This window comes from Vigna unguiculata, chromosome 1 (genome assembly GCF_037176805.1).
Source record: "Vigna unguiculata cultivar grain cowpea cultivar isolate G323 ecotype 2 chromosome 1, ASM3717680v1, whole genome shotgun sequence".
NCBI classification, from domain to species: Eukaryota; Viridiplantae; Streptophyta; class Magnoliopsida; order Fabales; family Fabaceae; genus Vigna; species Vigna unguiculata.
The window spans coordinates 46,922,604-46,936,608 of NC_140792.1; the positions used below are offsets into that span (position 1 = coordinate 46,922,604).

A 14,005-nucleotide genomic window follows, 5' to 3' on the forward strand; every position below is an offset into this window, starting at 1 on the left:
TTGTAAGGCCCCATTTTTATATTCTGCCCTAAAGTTGATGGGCTGCCTTTGTGAGTGGGCTTAAGGCCGGCTCAATGTATAAAATTCTTAGGTCTGCCCTAAACCTAGAGTTCCTTGCCATTTTCAGAAAAAGCTTTGTCCTTGCCTTGAGCCACAACCGCCTTTACCTCTGCTAGGGTTTGGAGAAGTCGCAGTCTAGCAAGTTCAGCCGCATTTGTTCCGTTCCGCGTAAGTCTCCCCAACTCAAGCTCTATGTTCGTTCCGTCTCTTCTTTACGTTTTCAGTTTGAGCCTTTTAGTGAGCTCGTTTTAAACCTTGTCCTGCTGGTTTCAGTTCACTAAGCCGTTCCTTGGGCTACTGTCCTTCGCCGCTCGAGTATCGGAAGCTCTAGCTCGCATCTCCCAGGTACGGGAAGTTAGGGTTCTAGTTTCGAGTCTTTTTGGAACTGTTTATGCGTTGTTTGTTGATTGTATGGTTGGATCTGTCGTTTGAGGTGTGAAAGTACTTTGCATATGTTGTTTGGTCAGAAAACATGGCTGTTGCAGTGGGGAACAGTGGTGAGACCTGTTAATCTCGCCCAAGCGAGTCAATCTCGCCTAGGCGAGATGAAACAGGGAGCTAGCCTAGGGCCTCTGCACGAAAAGTCGCCCAGGCGACTCGCTCAACTTTTGAGCGAGCAGGCAACTCGCCCAGGCGAGAGGGATCTCGCTTAAGCGAGATCCCGCGTTGCTCATGCTCCTGCTTTTGTGCTCTCGCCTAGGCGAGGGGGAGGCTCGCCTGAGCGAGCATGTCTCGCCTGAGCGAGACCCCTCAGCCTGAGCTGGATGTTGGGCGAGACAGTGCTGTGATTTGGATGTTTGATGTTTCCCGAGTGATCTATTTTGGTTGAGTATGATTGTGTGAAGATGGACATGTATATAATAGAATATTTTGCATGTTTGGCATGAGTTATGAACGACGTATGACGGGTTGGGTATGATATTGTCATGTGAAATGAATGAATGGGTTGGAACTAAAGGGATACGTGATTAATATGAGATGAGACCTTAGATTCATGGGGTGGTGATGATCAAAGGTATGGATTCGAAATCTGACGCGTATGAGGAATTATCTCAGGGGTTGGTATGGAAATGTAAATATGATTTTAATATTCTCTTATTGCTGAATTATGAATGTTGGTCCGTGTCAGCGTATAAATTCCTTGGGGTCTCTAGGTGAGACCTCCGGGGTTGCGCTTTAGTGGTCGGGACGTAATCCCATGGCCCCTGTTAGTGGGTGTCCATGGTGGTGCCCCATCTGTATAACTAAGTAAGGATTCAAGGTAAGGACTGTATCCTGACACTCTAAGGGGCCAGTTAGTCTCACTTAGAGCGGACTGACTCCTGTGGTGAGAGTAGCAGGAGGCCTGAAATTCATTAAGGGCTAACCTTGTGGTAAGGGAGAATTGATTCATCGTAACATTTGTAACACATAGCTCGGGGATGAGCAGCTCAGGTTCGAGCAGAGGTATCCACCACAAGTGCAAGCATCCGCTGAATCCGACTAAGTTATACGTATCCGAATGAGTCGAGTCGAGTCGTAGTGTATTGAATGAAGAGTCATGACATGTTTGGTTGTTATATGGATGTGAGATGATGAAAATATATTTGACTGTATGATGAGTATGTGTTGGCTATAGCTTACCCGTTTTGTTGCATGGTTGTGTTGTATGTGGCTGTTCTTCCTTGCGATGATCATCAACTTAGTTGATGGGAGCAGATGGACGAGGCTCTCGTGGTCAGCAAGGGAGTGGTGATTCAGTAGCTTAGCCATCTGGGCTGGAGTCATTTTATTTACGATTTCTTTAGGGCTACGGCCCCTGTATCGTCTTATGATTTCTTACTCTACACACCTTATTAGAATTGTATCTGTTTTATGTTGGCATCGTGGTGTGCCAGGTTGTAGGAGTTGCGTTAAGGACCCCAAGACTACGCTGCTATATTTTATCGCGTGACGTTTACTTTAATTTCGTTTAATAATTAAATGGGACGTTACATGAATAAAACATTAATAGGTTGGAGTTTATACGTAGATTAATTTAGATATTAATTTATTTAATAGTAAAAATTTTAGTACGTATTGTCAGTAATTAATTTAGATTCTAATCGATCATTAATTATAATTCTTATATGAATAATAATAATAATTAATTAATTTTACTTTCTAAAATTTATTATTATCTAACTTTTTTTAATGACTATACTCTAAATAAATTTTATAAGCAAATGAACAAACCTACAAGCATTACACACCTTTATATGAAAAGACTAAACATATTTGTATACTTTAATAAATAAACACACATTTGCATCTTTAGAGATTAAATTATAATTATATCTTTTACTAAATAAGAGTAAATCTTTCACTTCAAATAAACTTAAGTATTTATGACAAATTTTCATCTTAAAATATGATAAAAAAAAAAGACTTAATTAAGTTTTAATTAACTTATAAATATAAATATTTTTAATTGAGTTCTACTAAAATTTTCAGTTTAATCAAATCCTAAAAATATCATTTTCTAAGCATATGTTTTATTTTTGTCGCTAAAGGAATGATGTAATCATTAATTCCATCTTTGCATCTCTAACTCACCTATCAATTCACTCATTTTCTTTGCAATGTCTCACAGCTCATATTTTAGAAGAAATAAGTGAGTTAACTAACAAATTGAAGAAAATTGAAAAAAATAACAATTGCATAACACTCAGAAAAACAAAAGTAAAATCAGACACTAGTTTGATAAAAAAAAATACCTCAAATATTCGACCAAACAATTTTTTGAAAAATATTCTAATTTATGAGAAAATTAAAATTTTAATTAAACAAACAAAATTTCATTCTAAAATATACATATTGGAGTAACATAACTTATCTCATATTTTCCTTTATACTATATTCCCAAATTTAATCATTATAATTTAACACATTTTAAATTTTTAGTTACTTTAACTTATTTTAAATATGAATAAACAATAAAGACATGCAACTTCACACTTCCGACAAGTACACACATTCAAGAACCATCGTCAAGCTAAAAGGTAAAAACAAAACAAAAACAAAGGAAAGACACAGCAAAAATAAAGGAAGCTTCCTTCCGCGTCCTTTAACTTCTGGATTCCTATATTAAAAGTTTAAAAAAATAGAAACTAAAAAAAGTTTAAGTCGTTGGATTGTGAATGCAGAATCCTCCAATTAGAGTACGGCGACTAACAGAGAAGCGGCGAAATATCCTTGCACCCGTATCTATGGCAACGCATTTGTTTTTAGCATTTTTAACGAAAATATATAAACTTTTTTCTGCAAGATCATTGCTTTCGCTAAGTGATGTCTTTCTCAGGTGCTTTTCTCGTATAATCTCATCTCCGTCTGAAAGTTTGAAAATACTTTTCAGAAGTTTGTTTTTTTAAAGAAAACAGCAAAGTGCAAAGCTCGAAGCTTTTTGATTTGATATCATGAATGATAAACGACGAGCAAATGAATTCTTGTTAAATTATAGGTAATCCCTTTGGCACTTGGGAGCAAAGTGCAAAGAGAAGGTGCCACTTGAACTGGACTGTAGGTTCGTATTAGCTTGCAGTTTGGACTTCGAAGCTATGTCTTCATATACTCATCAAATACAGCAGCAATACTCTGCACCTAGTCTCTCAGATGATTCCGGTATGTGGTGCCAATTTTTGTCACTCTTTAGCTATGAATTATGAGTGCCAATTTATTTGATGACAAACTAAATTTACTCACTTTATACATCATACATGTTCTTGGCTTGGCATTGTTCATCTTCCAAATGAAGTTTTTTCTTTCGTGTTATGCAGAGACAAGAAGCCATTATGAGCTAGAGTCAGGATTCTTCATGAAATCGTTTACTGCAACAATCTTTGTTGCTTCACTCTTCACCCTTGGAGTTCTACTAATTACGTTGGTGATTTCCTTGGTGATTATGCTGCAGTCCTGTCAAAGTAAAAGTGCTGGAGTAATCGAGCTTCTGAATATAAAGGATTATTACAGTTATTGCAGGTTGTATTTTCTGCATGCTGAGCTCAATGACTTAGAAGGATACAATCTTCCTACAATATGCAGAAACCTGGCTGTTCAATATATCAAAGGAGGTCAATATGCTAGAGAGTTGGATTTGACTATGTCTGTGATTGACGATTACTTCAAGAATGTTAAACCTTTAGAGGATGGTTTGGATGTGGTTTTGATGGACATAGATGACATTTTCCCTTGGAATTACTCTTCCAATTTGTTTCACAGGTAATCTCTTCAAATCAATTACTCCTAGTACAGGGTGACGGAGGATATAGATTGCATCAGATTATAGTATTCTGCTGACTAAAAGTTTTTATTAGTGGTTTGTTAAACTTGCACCTGTTCACCAATTTTTTATTTCTTGTTTCTCAAAACTCCATTGATTTTCAATTTAACACACCCTTGATGTTGATCTTCATTATCTGTAATTGCATCGAATATAAACTTAACAGGGGTGTCTTTTCGTGTAGGTTTTATAATGACAGCACTAGTAACTGTATTAAAGAAGCAAACAATGTAAAGCTCATGTTTGTTTTAAGATTATACATGTACCTGCATACTGGTGGATGGTCTATAATCTTTTTATCAAGAGAACCTAAAACATACCGAAACGTCACCATTAATCATCTTCTCGCTGCGGGGTTTAGAAGCTGGTCTGCATTGATAATGAGGTAAGTGATAATGTTCCTTTTTTATATATCAAAGATCAAGCCTTTTAAATACTTCATCTTTTGTTCAGGTTTACCACAAGTATCAAGTAAGAACTAAATGTTATCCTGTCAATTGTTTACTTTTTTTTACAGAGCAGAAGACTCAGATCCTGCAAAAGGGTACGAGTACTTTTGTGGTCAAAGGAATACGGTAAGGAAGAAAGGCTTCCGAATAAAGAGCATGATAAGTAGCCATATTTATGCGTTGACCGTTCGAGAGACTGGAGAGCGAAATTTTTTACTTCCAGACCCTCTGTGTGACAAGTTTGAGAAGCAGATAGAGCATAGATACTGAATTTTAGTTTCATCATTCATCCTTCAGAAAGAGAGTTCCTTTTATTATTCTCTGAATCTAAGTTTGTTCTTGCCACTCATTTAACACCAATCCTACACAATCTAATATTTTCTCGAGGAATAAAATAGCTCTCCAACTTAGAGTTTCTTTTTTTTTTTGTAGATCCTTGCATACCCATGTGTGAGACATTACGAGTATGTTTGAAAACCAGTTTAGAACTGCAAAACGTTCAATCAAATTAAGGAAAATTTTGTTTTATTGATGCCGATATGGCCTTTAAGTGTATCCAAACATGTATATATATTATTATATATATTTTTTCAAGGAGTTCTAATAATTTTGACAATTAATTAATTTCATACAATACTGTACCACCAAAGTAAATTCTAAAAGGTACTTTTTTTCACTGATATGTTATTTATTCACTCAAATAGAATATTTTATTATTAAAATAAAGTTAGTTAACGGTTGTTGACAGTAAACATTGTTACACATAAAGATTTTAGTGCTTGGATACAACTAGCTGTTACAGGAATTTCAGGAAATGACTGAAATACTCATAATCACGTTCCTTTGGAATATTTGATAACAAGCTTAAATTGCGGAACTAAAAATCATGTAATTTCTTTGCAGTATTTTGAGCTTCAATTTCCAATCAAGAACAAGGTTCTGCGACTTCAAATAATTAATGACACTTCAAATGTCCTAAACCCATAATTGCCAAACGTGATTCCCTGTTTAACCTGTTTCACCATTTTGCTTTTTTTCTTTCCGACTATTGATAACTTGGTAGTGTCAAATCCTTTAATAAAAGAATTCAAAACAGAAAGATTGGGATAACATCTGCATAGAGGTTGCAAAAAATAACATCTGACTAATTTAAAACGAAGTGCAAATGGATAGGTAGGTATTCACATTAAAATAACGCTATAATAATATCAATAGACTAAAGAACTATTTATCAGCTACTACTTATTGTGTCTATGGGTCATTGATATACAGTTTTCAGCTTCCAAGTATGGTCTCGTTTAGGAAACCCTTTGAAAGTTTATGTCATCGGTCATATTGCAAGGAACGGACCCCTTTGCCTAGCCACCACTTTCTATGAGGTACTATAAAATAAAAAAATATATACCGAAAGCATGACAAAGGCCTAGATCGGAGGCGGACCGCTCGACTGAAGCCGCTGCAACCACGAGATCCTCAGATTAGGCGTTTTCAATTGCAGAAAAATTTCCCTATATTCCTGCTTAAGGAATACATCTAAAGCAAACATGTAGAGCTCACTTCCTTGTTCTATTTCTTCCATTCTATCAAGGCATTCAATGCACTCACCGATGCTATAATTGCATTTGCCTTCAGTGGATGAAACTGCACTACCATTCTTTTGAATACTTGCACCATTTCTTGATGCAACCGCATCACAATGGCATTCAGTTTTCTCGTCAAAGTTGACAGTGTCAGGTTCTTTTGTATGAAAAGGGAAAGTAATAACACTATCATCACTTTTCCTCTGTTGAGCTGTAGGTTCAGTCTCTCCAGTAACAGTAGTTCCATTAAAAATGCCTTCCAATATGTCAGTGAATTGTAGCTCCTTTAAGCGAAATTGTGAAGCTTCTGGATTTTCCTGTACCAAAAGAAATGGAAATCATGAACTTCCGTTAAGATATAGAACCTTGCATGGGCTACAAATTAGCCGCACTCAGAAACTTAACCTACCTGTAAATAGTTGCTCCAATCTTCTTCACTAGCCTCAAACCTCAGGTTAGATGGATCCCATTTCATGTAACTGGTGCCAATAAGCTTACACCAAATTTTCCATTGTTCCTTGGTAGAATCCCAGTGATTCTTAAGTTGTAATCTACCATAATTTAAACCAGTTTTTGCATAAAATGATTCCATAATGTTTTTCCAACCTTCCTTTGTAAAATGTGTCCCGGGCTTATTCCCCTGTAACGTCTCCTGCAGACATAGATCAACAAAGATCTTGTGCACTGTAGGAGTCCAGGCAGCTTTGACCTTGGGATGTGATGAACTGGACATGCTCTGCTCACTTGGAACTGTACTGATTGGGATGGCATTAACCATAATGGCACTCTTTAATCCACAATCCCGACCAGCATTCCTACGTTTCTTCTCCCGCTCTTTTCCACGCAATGTAGCTGAGGCATCATTTTGCCTTTTAAGCATTACTACCATTTCCTCAGTTGGCATAGCTCCATCAAAGACGACACGTAATTTGTCAGAAAACTGGAGCTCCTTAAACCGAAATTGTGCAGCTTCTGGGAATGCCTGTGACAAAATGACTTCATTACTTTTAGAACAATGAAGAAGATCACTTATAATATTGAATGAATATCAATAATTACAATGAATACTTTTATACAATTGTGCCAGTCTTCCTCAGAAGCACCAAACGTATTGGTATGAGGGTCCCATTTCATCTTATCATCACCAATCAACTTAGCCCAGATTTTCCATAGTTTCCTAGTTGAATCATAATGATTCTTAATTTGTTTTTTATCGTATTTCATACCAGTCTTTGCATTAAAGGATCCGACAATATTCCTCCAGCCCTCCTTGGTAAAATGTGTAGCAGACTTGTTCCCCTTTAATGTCTCTTCGATGCACAAATCAACAAACATTTTATGGTATGCAGGTGTCCAAGAAGCTTTTGGTGTTGGCGAACAGCCAACCATAATGGTCGTATCTGATTCATAATCCCTACTAACATACTTGCGTTTCCTCTCTCGCTCTTTTCCACGCAAAGGAGATGTAGCTGAAGCATCATTCTGCCACTTGAGACTGGCCCACCTTTTCATTTCCTCAACTCGATTTCCTCCATCAAAGATGATATCGAGTTTGTCTGTAAACTGGATTTCCTTAGACTGAAACTGCGCAGCTTCTGGGGTTGCCTGTGAAAATTTGGCTTCATTATTATTAATCTGGAACCAAAAGGGCATCTTACAATCTTGGACTTACATCAATAATAAATTCATAATCACTATTCATACCTTTATATAATTTTGCCAGTCTTCCTCAGAAGCACCAAACGTCCGCGTTTCTGGATCCCACTTCATGTTGCTATCATCAATCAACTTGACCCAGACTTTCCATAGTTTTCTGGTAGAATCATAGTGATTCTTAAATTGCTTTTTGTCATATCTCACACCAGTCTTCGCATAAAAGGATCCAACAATGTTCCTCCAACCCACCTTGGTAATTCGCGTTGACCCGGGTTCATTCTTCAACATTTCTCCAAGGCACAAATCAACAAATATACCATGGAACACAGGTGTCCAAGTAGCTTTAGAAGTCGGACTGGACATTCTTGTATAAAGAAAATGTTCTGATAATTTTACACGCAATTAACTAGTGAGAATCAAACCAACCAACTTCAATTTCATAAAATACAACAAGCTCCTATCCTAATTGTCAACTCTCCCATCTGAACCCCTACCAATCACACCGCAAAGAATAATAAGAACAACTTGCCAAGACTAGCATATAAGGAAATAACTATTAACAAATGAAAAAAAATGACATTAAACTAAAATAACTCTTGAGAGGGTACAATTGCACAGGCCTTTGCTCCTAAGATGAATAATAACACAAAATTGACAAATCAAGATATTTTTACAACCTCAAATGGAGAGACTCTGAGCCGTGATATCTATAATTCACCTTCACCTACATGCACGTGCATGCTTCGATTATAGAAGGGATCAAGGATGGGGAAAGGGGGGTTTCAGTGATAATGGGACTAAAATTGAAAGGAAAAAACGAAAGATTAATTAAAGACGATGAATTGGTACTATCTTTGCATGCGCGACGAGGTATAAGAGCCGAAAAATATTTGGGGGAAAAACGGGCAACAGTTAGTGAGAGCGAAGAGGCGAAGTGTTATACCTGTACTTCATCGACAATGCCGCATTCGGAACAAACGCTAATTTGATCGTCGTAAGTGCTTCGGAAACTCAAGACTCGAGATACGTATGTTCTTTTTCTCTGGGATTATTAGCTTCTGAAACCTTCTCTCATTGTTTCTTTTTTTTTTTCTCATTAATCGAAGCCCATCAGTAAATGGGCATAAAGCTAACTCTATTCAGGACCTAAGTTGAGAGAGCCCAATATCTATTTTCAACTTTCTACTGAAAAAAAAAAAACATATTCTTTAAGTAGACACGTCTGTGTTTATCTATCTTTTAAAATTGGACTTAATATCACAAGAAACATTCAGTTTAGCATGTGTAAGAGAGTCATAGCATTAAACAATTGGAAGACATATGCGAATTGGGTTACGCACTTAGGGTATTTTTATCAAGGATACTTTCCGTATACCAACTTTTATATAATATAAGGACTGGTTTTTTATTTAATATAAAATTATTTCAGAACAAATTAAATTAAAATGATTTTTTATACTTTTTCCTTTAGCTATCATCGTCCTCTAATTGATTGTGAGAAGTTGAGTTGCTCTAACTAAAATATGAGAAAATATTTGAGATTAGGAAATTGTCCCCGTTTTCAAAATGTTGTATTCTTGTAGAATTTTTACTTGTACTTATTTATTATTTGTAAAATTCGTGATCATATTGATTACAATAATATGTTCATGGGTATTTTAATACTGACATTATTTACATATATTTATTATACGGGATGAAGAGAGAATAGATAATTCCCCTTTCCTTGGAAGTAATTTTTTTTTTGTTTAACATAATTAATCGGAAGTTTATAAAAGAGCGCTGAAATTTGTGACCAGTTCTAATTGCTAGCAAATGATTTACATTTATCCCAAGCCATTTCTCTCTCACACCAGTTCCACACAAGAGTTACCAACAGATGCAAGTCTAAACCATTGAAACTCACTCACCTCCATTGTTCTAGTTTCTTCACCAGGAAGAAATAACAAAAGAAAACACCTTCTTCTTGGTTTTCCTTTCCTGATTGTAAAGAATCTCTCTTTTCTAATCTGGGACTTCACTGTTCACTATCTTCGTCATCTTGCTGTGGATTTATTATTTATTTCTGCTATCATTCTACTATGATCTCATTTCCAGGTACGTCATGATATTTCCAAGATTCCCTTCGATTCTAAAGGGTAAAAGTAGAGTGCTGACAACACTTGAAGGATTGTTAATATCTTGCCCCTTGAATCATAGTTGCGTAAGTTCTTTGTTGTTGTTGTTCATTTTTATTTTTTTTCAGTTTCTCGTTCGTCTCGAGTGTAGGGGAATTTTGTTGTAAGGTATGGAATTCGAGACCCCATATCCATCTTGTTTTATGTCGAATTCGAATTGGTTTGTTCAAGAGGGTCACTACACAGAATGGAGCAGAGAAGAGAATAAGAAGTTTGAAAGTGCCCTTGCCATATATGACAAGGATACCCCAGACAGATGGCTGAGGGTTGCGGCCATGCTCCCGGGAAGAAGTGTCTGTGATGTGATCAAACAGTACAGGGAATTGGAAGAAGATGTTTGTGAAATAGAAGCAGGGAGGGTTCCAATTCCTGGATATCTTACCTCTTCTTTCTCATTGGAAATGGCTGAGAACCAATGTTATGATGCCTGCAGAAAGAAGCCTGCTACTGTCAAGACTTCTGATCAGGAGAGGAAAAAAGGGGTCCCTTGGACAGAAGAGGAACACAGGTCATCACTTTCATTATCTTCATTTCTCTTTCTTTTTAATGTTTTACTCTGCATCAAAATGTAGTCTGTTTAACTTCTTATGCAGTTTTAATCTCTGTGATTTTTGGGTGTTGAAATTTCAGACGTTTTTTGATGGGACTTCTAAAGTATGGTAAAGGGGACTGGAGAAATATTTCTCGGAAATTTGTGATCACAAAGACTCCCACCCAAGTGGCAAGCCATGCTCAAAAGTATTACATAAGGCAAAAGCTTTCTGGAGGGAAAGACAATAAGAGGAGGCCTAGTATCCATGACATCACCATTGTTAATCTTACATCAGACCAAGAGAAGCTCAATGAATCTCACATTCCCTCTCAGAAACTGAAGCTGAATAGCATGTCAAAATTACAACTTGAATGGATAAATCGCCACAACAATATTGGTTCACTCATGGCTTTCAATCCAAATTATGATACGTTGATGTCACCTTCATCTGCTCAGGATTTCTATGAATGCGCCTTTCATGAGACTTATGCCAACCTTAAAAATCCAGGTTTCAACAAGGAAGCTATTTTTGGTATTCATGCACTGTAATGCCCGCTCTGATCATGTGATGAACCACACACCAGTTCTGCTACATAGATAATATTAATATATAACCCTGAATGAATACAAGTATATATGAACTAAGGGTACTTGTTTTATGTTATGAACTTAAATAATGTTTCATTCCTTGAACTGTTTTGGAGTGAACCCTTTTCAATTTTTCTTGTCTATCACATAGTCAGACAATTAAGGTGTCTATTTGTTTGTATAGACTCAATCTGCATCAGACGATGCACCATTCTGCTATTCTAAGCCTCGGGCAACGAGACAATGTTTATTGAACTCCATTAGATCACAAGTGTGTAAATATGAAGGTTTTAAAATGTAATTTATTTTGGAAGCTTTTCATTCCTGTCCAATAAGCTACAGATTAAAGCACATAATGGTATCAATGTTCTGTCCTCAAAACCCGAGACCAATATGCTGCTGTTGGTTTTCCACTCAGACCAATATGAAAATATTAACCCCAAGTCAAAATAATGGACTTATTAGATACTTATTTATATAAAATGTACCTTCATAAGCATAGGTTGTAATAGTATATTTTGGTACCTTGCTGATTTGGATGACTCAGTTGAGCACTTGAATTGAAATTTTGGGTGTAGATTCTGATGATATAGTAAGCTTTTATGTCTTTAGAGACATTCCACCATCTCTAATCATATGCTTTGTGAGAGCAAGTTGACCAGATTTGGTAGTAGAATCTGAGTTTGCATTCCACTTAACCAGAATCCCATGCTCATTGGATCAGAATACAGGCATATTCACGTACCAATTCCAATGTGGCTCACACTATCATACTCATCTTTTGTTGATTTCAATTTTCAGCAAATCCACCTTTTTGTGGTGACAATACTGTTGTGCCAGCCACCATTTTTTCTTCTTTTACTGGTCACTGGAACAATCATGCTTTATTTTGATTCTTTGTATTACTTGGGAACCCAATAACATATTATAGATAGCCTTGTGCATTATGCGGATTTTTGTTTTCTCTACAACTATTAGTAATAGTAACAAAGGAAGAAGCCAACTTTAGATACGTGCTGTGTATGTGTATTATATATATGTACTATATATTTAGATGTGGAAATAAGTTTCAGGTTTCGATATATGATCCATATATTTGTTTGAGTATTTATTATTATTTTTTAAATTAAATACTTAATTGATTAAACATTTATGCTGAAAAAAAGGAGGAATGAAAAAAAGAAAAGGACTTAACTTGAGTTCCTTCCCACCGTACAAAATTGATGTTAGGAATAAGTAGTTCTAGTTATGCATTTTTATATATGTGATCTATTGATATGAGTATTTGATTATAATTAAGCTATTTACATTCAAGGAATCAAAATTTGTATAATTAAATAAGATATGAATGTACTAAACTGTTGAGATTGTTTGAATGAAAAGTGATTTAGTAAAAATAGAACATTCACTTATCATTGAACAATCAAATGTTGTTTTACGTAATTATTGAGTTAATTCTTTAAAATTTGGTACTCGAACATATTTGTGAATTTGATATATTTTCCGAAAATTATAGCACCTAAAAAACGTGATAAATAATGAAGAGTTACTAATTATGTTATTTTAAATTTAAAATGCGTGACTTAAAAGATTATTAGGGAAATAAATCAAGTTATATTTCAAAGACATCTACTGAGTTCTCATATAGTGTGTTTGAATAAGGTATTTTGAGAGTTTTTTTTTTTGGAGAATTTAAAATGCTTTATGATAAAAGTATGTTGATTGAGTAAGAAATTTTTGAAAGAAATTAAAACTTTATGATTTCCTTAAGTAATCAAATTAGTTAAATTAAAAAAATTTAAATTCCACAAAAAAATAAATAAGAATTTGAAATTTTGGTCAAATACATATTTTGGTTTTGAATAGTTTGGATAAAGTTCAACTTGGATAAACTTGACTCAATCTTAAATGAGATCGACCAAAGTTAATCTGAGATGATTTTGACTTGATGTTTAATTCAATTTTAAATTAATTCTTTGCTAATGTTAGTACATATATAATACATCATCATACATCTTAATGTTAGTACATTGATAGTTAATGTTAATTCTTTGGTCAAATACATCATCATACATTAATTCATCTTCCTAATTCACAAATTAATTATTATTTTTTATTCATAATAAAGATTATTTTAGATACATAATTTTTAGTTTATAAATTAATATTTAAATTAATTAATATAGTGACTAATTATATTTTGTTTCTAAATTGGTTGTCATTTAATGATTTTCTTGTAATATTAGACTCAGACCAACTTAGCACGACCTAAACCAACTCAGCTTTCGAGTATACTTGACTTAACTCTTATCTTAGCTAATTTTACTCAATCTTACATAAGTTCAATCAAGTATTATTTTACTTGTATCTAGCTAGATTTACATTTTATAACTTTTAAAAAAAATTAAAAATATAAAATAAAATATTAAAGAACTTTGATAAAAAAAAAGAAAACAATATCAATCAAGATTAATTAAAAAAAATCAATATTACTATTTTTAATTTTTAACAACTACTTTATGTTTAAATAATTTTTTGAATTTGGTAATAATTAAAATATTTTATTCAGACAAAAATAAATAAAACTACTCAATTTAAATTATATTACCTAAATAAAAAATTTAAAAAATAAAATAAATTTAAATTTAACATATTAACATCTAGAT

General features: G+C 34.6%; 3 protein-coding genes across 10 annotated transcripts; 2 read left to right on the forward strand and 1 right to left on the reverse strand.

Moving 5' to 3' along the window:
- The first annotated feature begins 3,199 nt into the window (after positions 1 to 3,199).
- Positions 3,200 to 5,356, forward strand: LOC114179715 (uncharacterized protein At2g39920-like). 2 transcript variants are annotated; one of them, XM_028066147.2, is made up of 5 exons: positions 3,200 to 3,379; positions 3,539 to 3,699; positions 3,855 to 4,296; positions 4,542 to 4,742; positions 4,875 to 5,356. In XM_028066147.2, the coding sequence occupies exons 2-5, from the start codon at positions 3,636 to 3,638 to the stop codon at positions 5,074 to 5,076; spliced, it is 909 nt and encodes a 302-aa protein (XP_027921948.1). In that variant the 5' UTR covers positions 3,200 to 3,379; positions 3,539 to 3,635; the 3' UTR covers positions 5,077 to 5,356. The 2 variants fall into 2 exon arrangements, with proteins under 2 accessions (XP_027921948.1, XP_027921940.1); XM_028066139.2 differs by having other exon boundaries at positions 3,200 to 3,699.
- A 570-nt stretch (positions 5,357 to 5,926) lies between these two features.
- LOC114179688 (Myb/SANT-like DNA-binding domain protein) lies at positions 5,927 to 9,215 on the reverse strand. Of its 6 annotated transcripts, none has more exons than XM_085675277.1 (6): positions 8,986 to 9,215; positions 8,091 to 8,425; positions 7,446 to 8,021; positions 6,796 to 7,368; positions 6,412 to 6,703; positions 5,927 to 6,262 (listed from the first exon to the last, which is right to left on the reverse strand). In XM_085675277.1, the coding sequence occupies exons 2-6, from the start codon at positions 8,403 to 8,405 to the stop codon at positions 6,189 to 6,191; spliced, it is 1,830 nt and encodes a 609-aa protein (XP_085531403.1). In that variant the 5' UTR covers positions 8,406 to 8,425; positions 8,986 to 9,215; the 3' UTR covers positions 5,927 to 6,188. The 6 variants fall into 6 exon arrangements, with proteins under 6 accessions (XP_085531403.1, XP_027921911.1, XP_085531402.1 ...); XM_028066110.2 differs by adding an exon at positions 8,720 to 8,766 and having other exon boundaries at positions 5,927 to 6,703; positions 8,986 to 9,112; XM_085675276.1 differs by having other exon boundaries at positions 5,927 to 6,703; positions 7,455 to 7,991.
- A 621-nt stretch (positions 9,216 to 9,836) lies between these two features.
- LOC114179731 (transcription factor DIVARICATA-like) lies at positions 9,837 to 11,602 on the forward strand. Of its 2 annotated transcripts, XM_028066165.2 has the most exons (4): positions 9,838 to 10,139; positions 10,288 to 10,327; positions 10,406 to 10,727; positions 10,850 to 11,602. In XM_028066165.2, exons 3-4 carry the CDS (start codon positions 10,495 to 10,497, stop codon positions 11,298 to 11,300), a joined length of 684 nt encoding a protein of 227 aa, XP_027921966.1. In that variant the 5' UTR covers positions 9,838 to 10,139; positions 10,288 to 10,327; positions 10,406 to 10,494; the 3' UTR covers positions 11,301 to 11,602. The 2 variants fall into 2 exon arrangements, with proteins under 2 accessions (XP_027921959.1, XP_027921966.1); XM_028066158.2 differs by having other exon boundaries at positions 9,837 to 10,139; positions 10,288 to 10,727.
- The last annotated feature ends 2,403 nt before the right edge of the window (positions 11,603 to 14,005 follow it).

Excerpts from the sequence above, each read along its gene's own strand:
- LOC114179688 (XM_028066104.2), bottom strand. The coding sequence starts at position 8,405 with ATGTCCAGTCCGACTTCTAAAGCTACTTGGACACCTGTGTTCCATGGT. Across the intron at positions 8,022-8,090 it reads ACTGGCAAAATTATATAAAG|ATTAATAATAATGAAGCCAA; the intron begins GTATGAATAGTG and ends TTTTGGTTCCAG. Across the intron at positions 7,369-7,445 it reads ATTGTATAAAAGTATTCATT|GCATTCCCAGAAGCTGCACA; the intron begins GTAATTATTGAT and ends ATTTTGTCACAG.
- LOC114179731 (XM_028066158.2), top strand. The coding sequence starts at position 10,330 with ATGGAATTCGAGACCCCATATCCATCTTGTTTTATGTCGAATTCGAAT. Across the intron at positions 10,728-10,849 it reads TGGACAGAAGAGGAACACAG|ACGTTTTTTGATGGGACTTC; the intron begins GTCATCACTTTC and ends TTGAAATTTCAG.
- LOC114179715 (XM_028066139.2), top strand. The coding sequence starts at position 3,636 with ATGTCTTCATATACTCATCAAATACAGCAGCAATACTCTGCACCTAGT. Across the intron at positions 3,700-3,854 it reads TAGTCTCTCAGATGATTCCG|AGACAAGAAGCCATTATGAG; the intron begins GTATGTGGTGCC and ends CGTGTTATGCAG. Across the intron at positions 4,297-4,541 it reads TCTTCCAATTTGTTTCACAG|GTTTTATAATGACAGCACTA; the intron begins GTAATCTCTTCA and ends CTTTTCGTGTAG.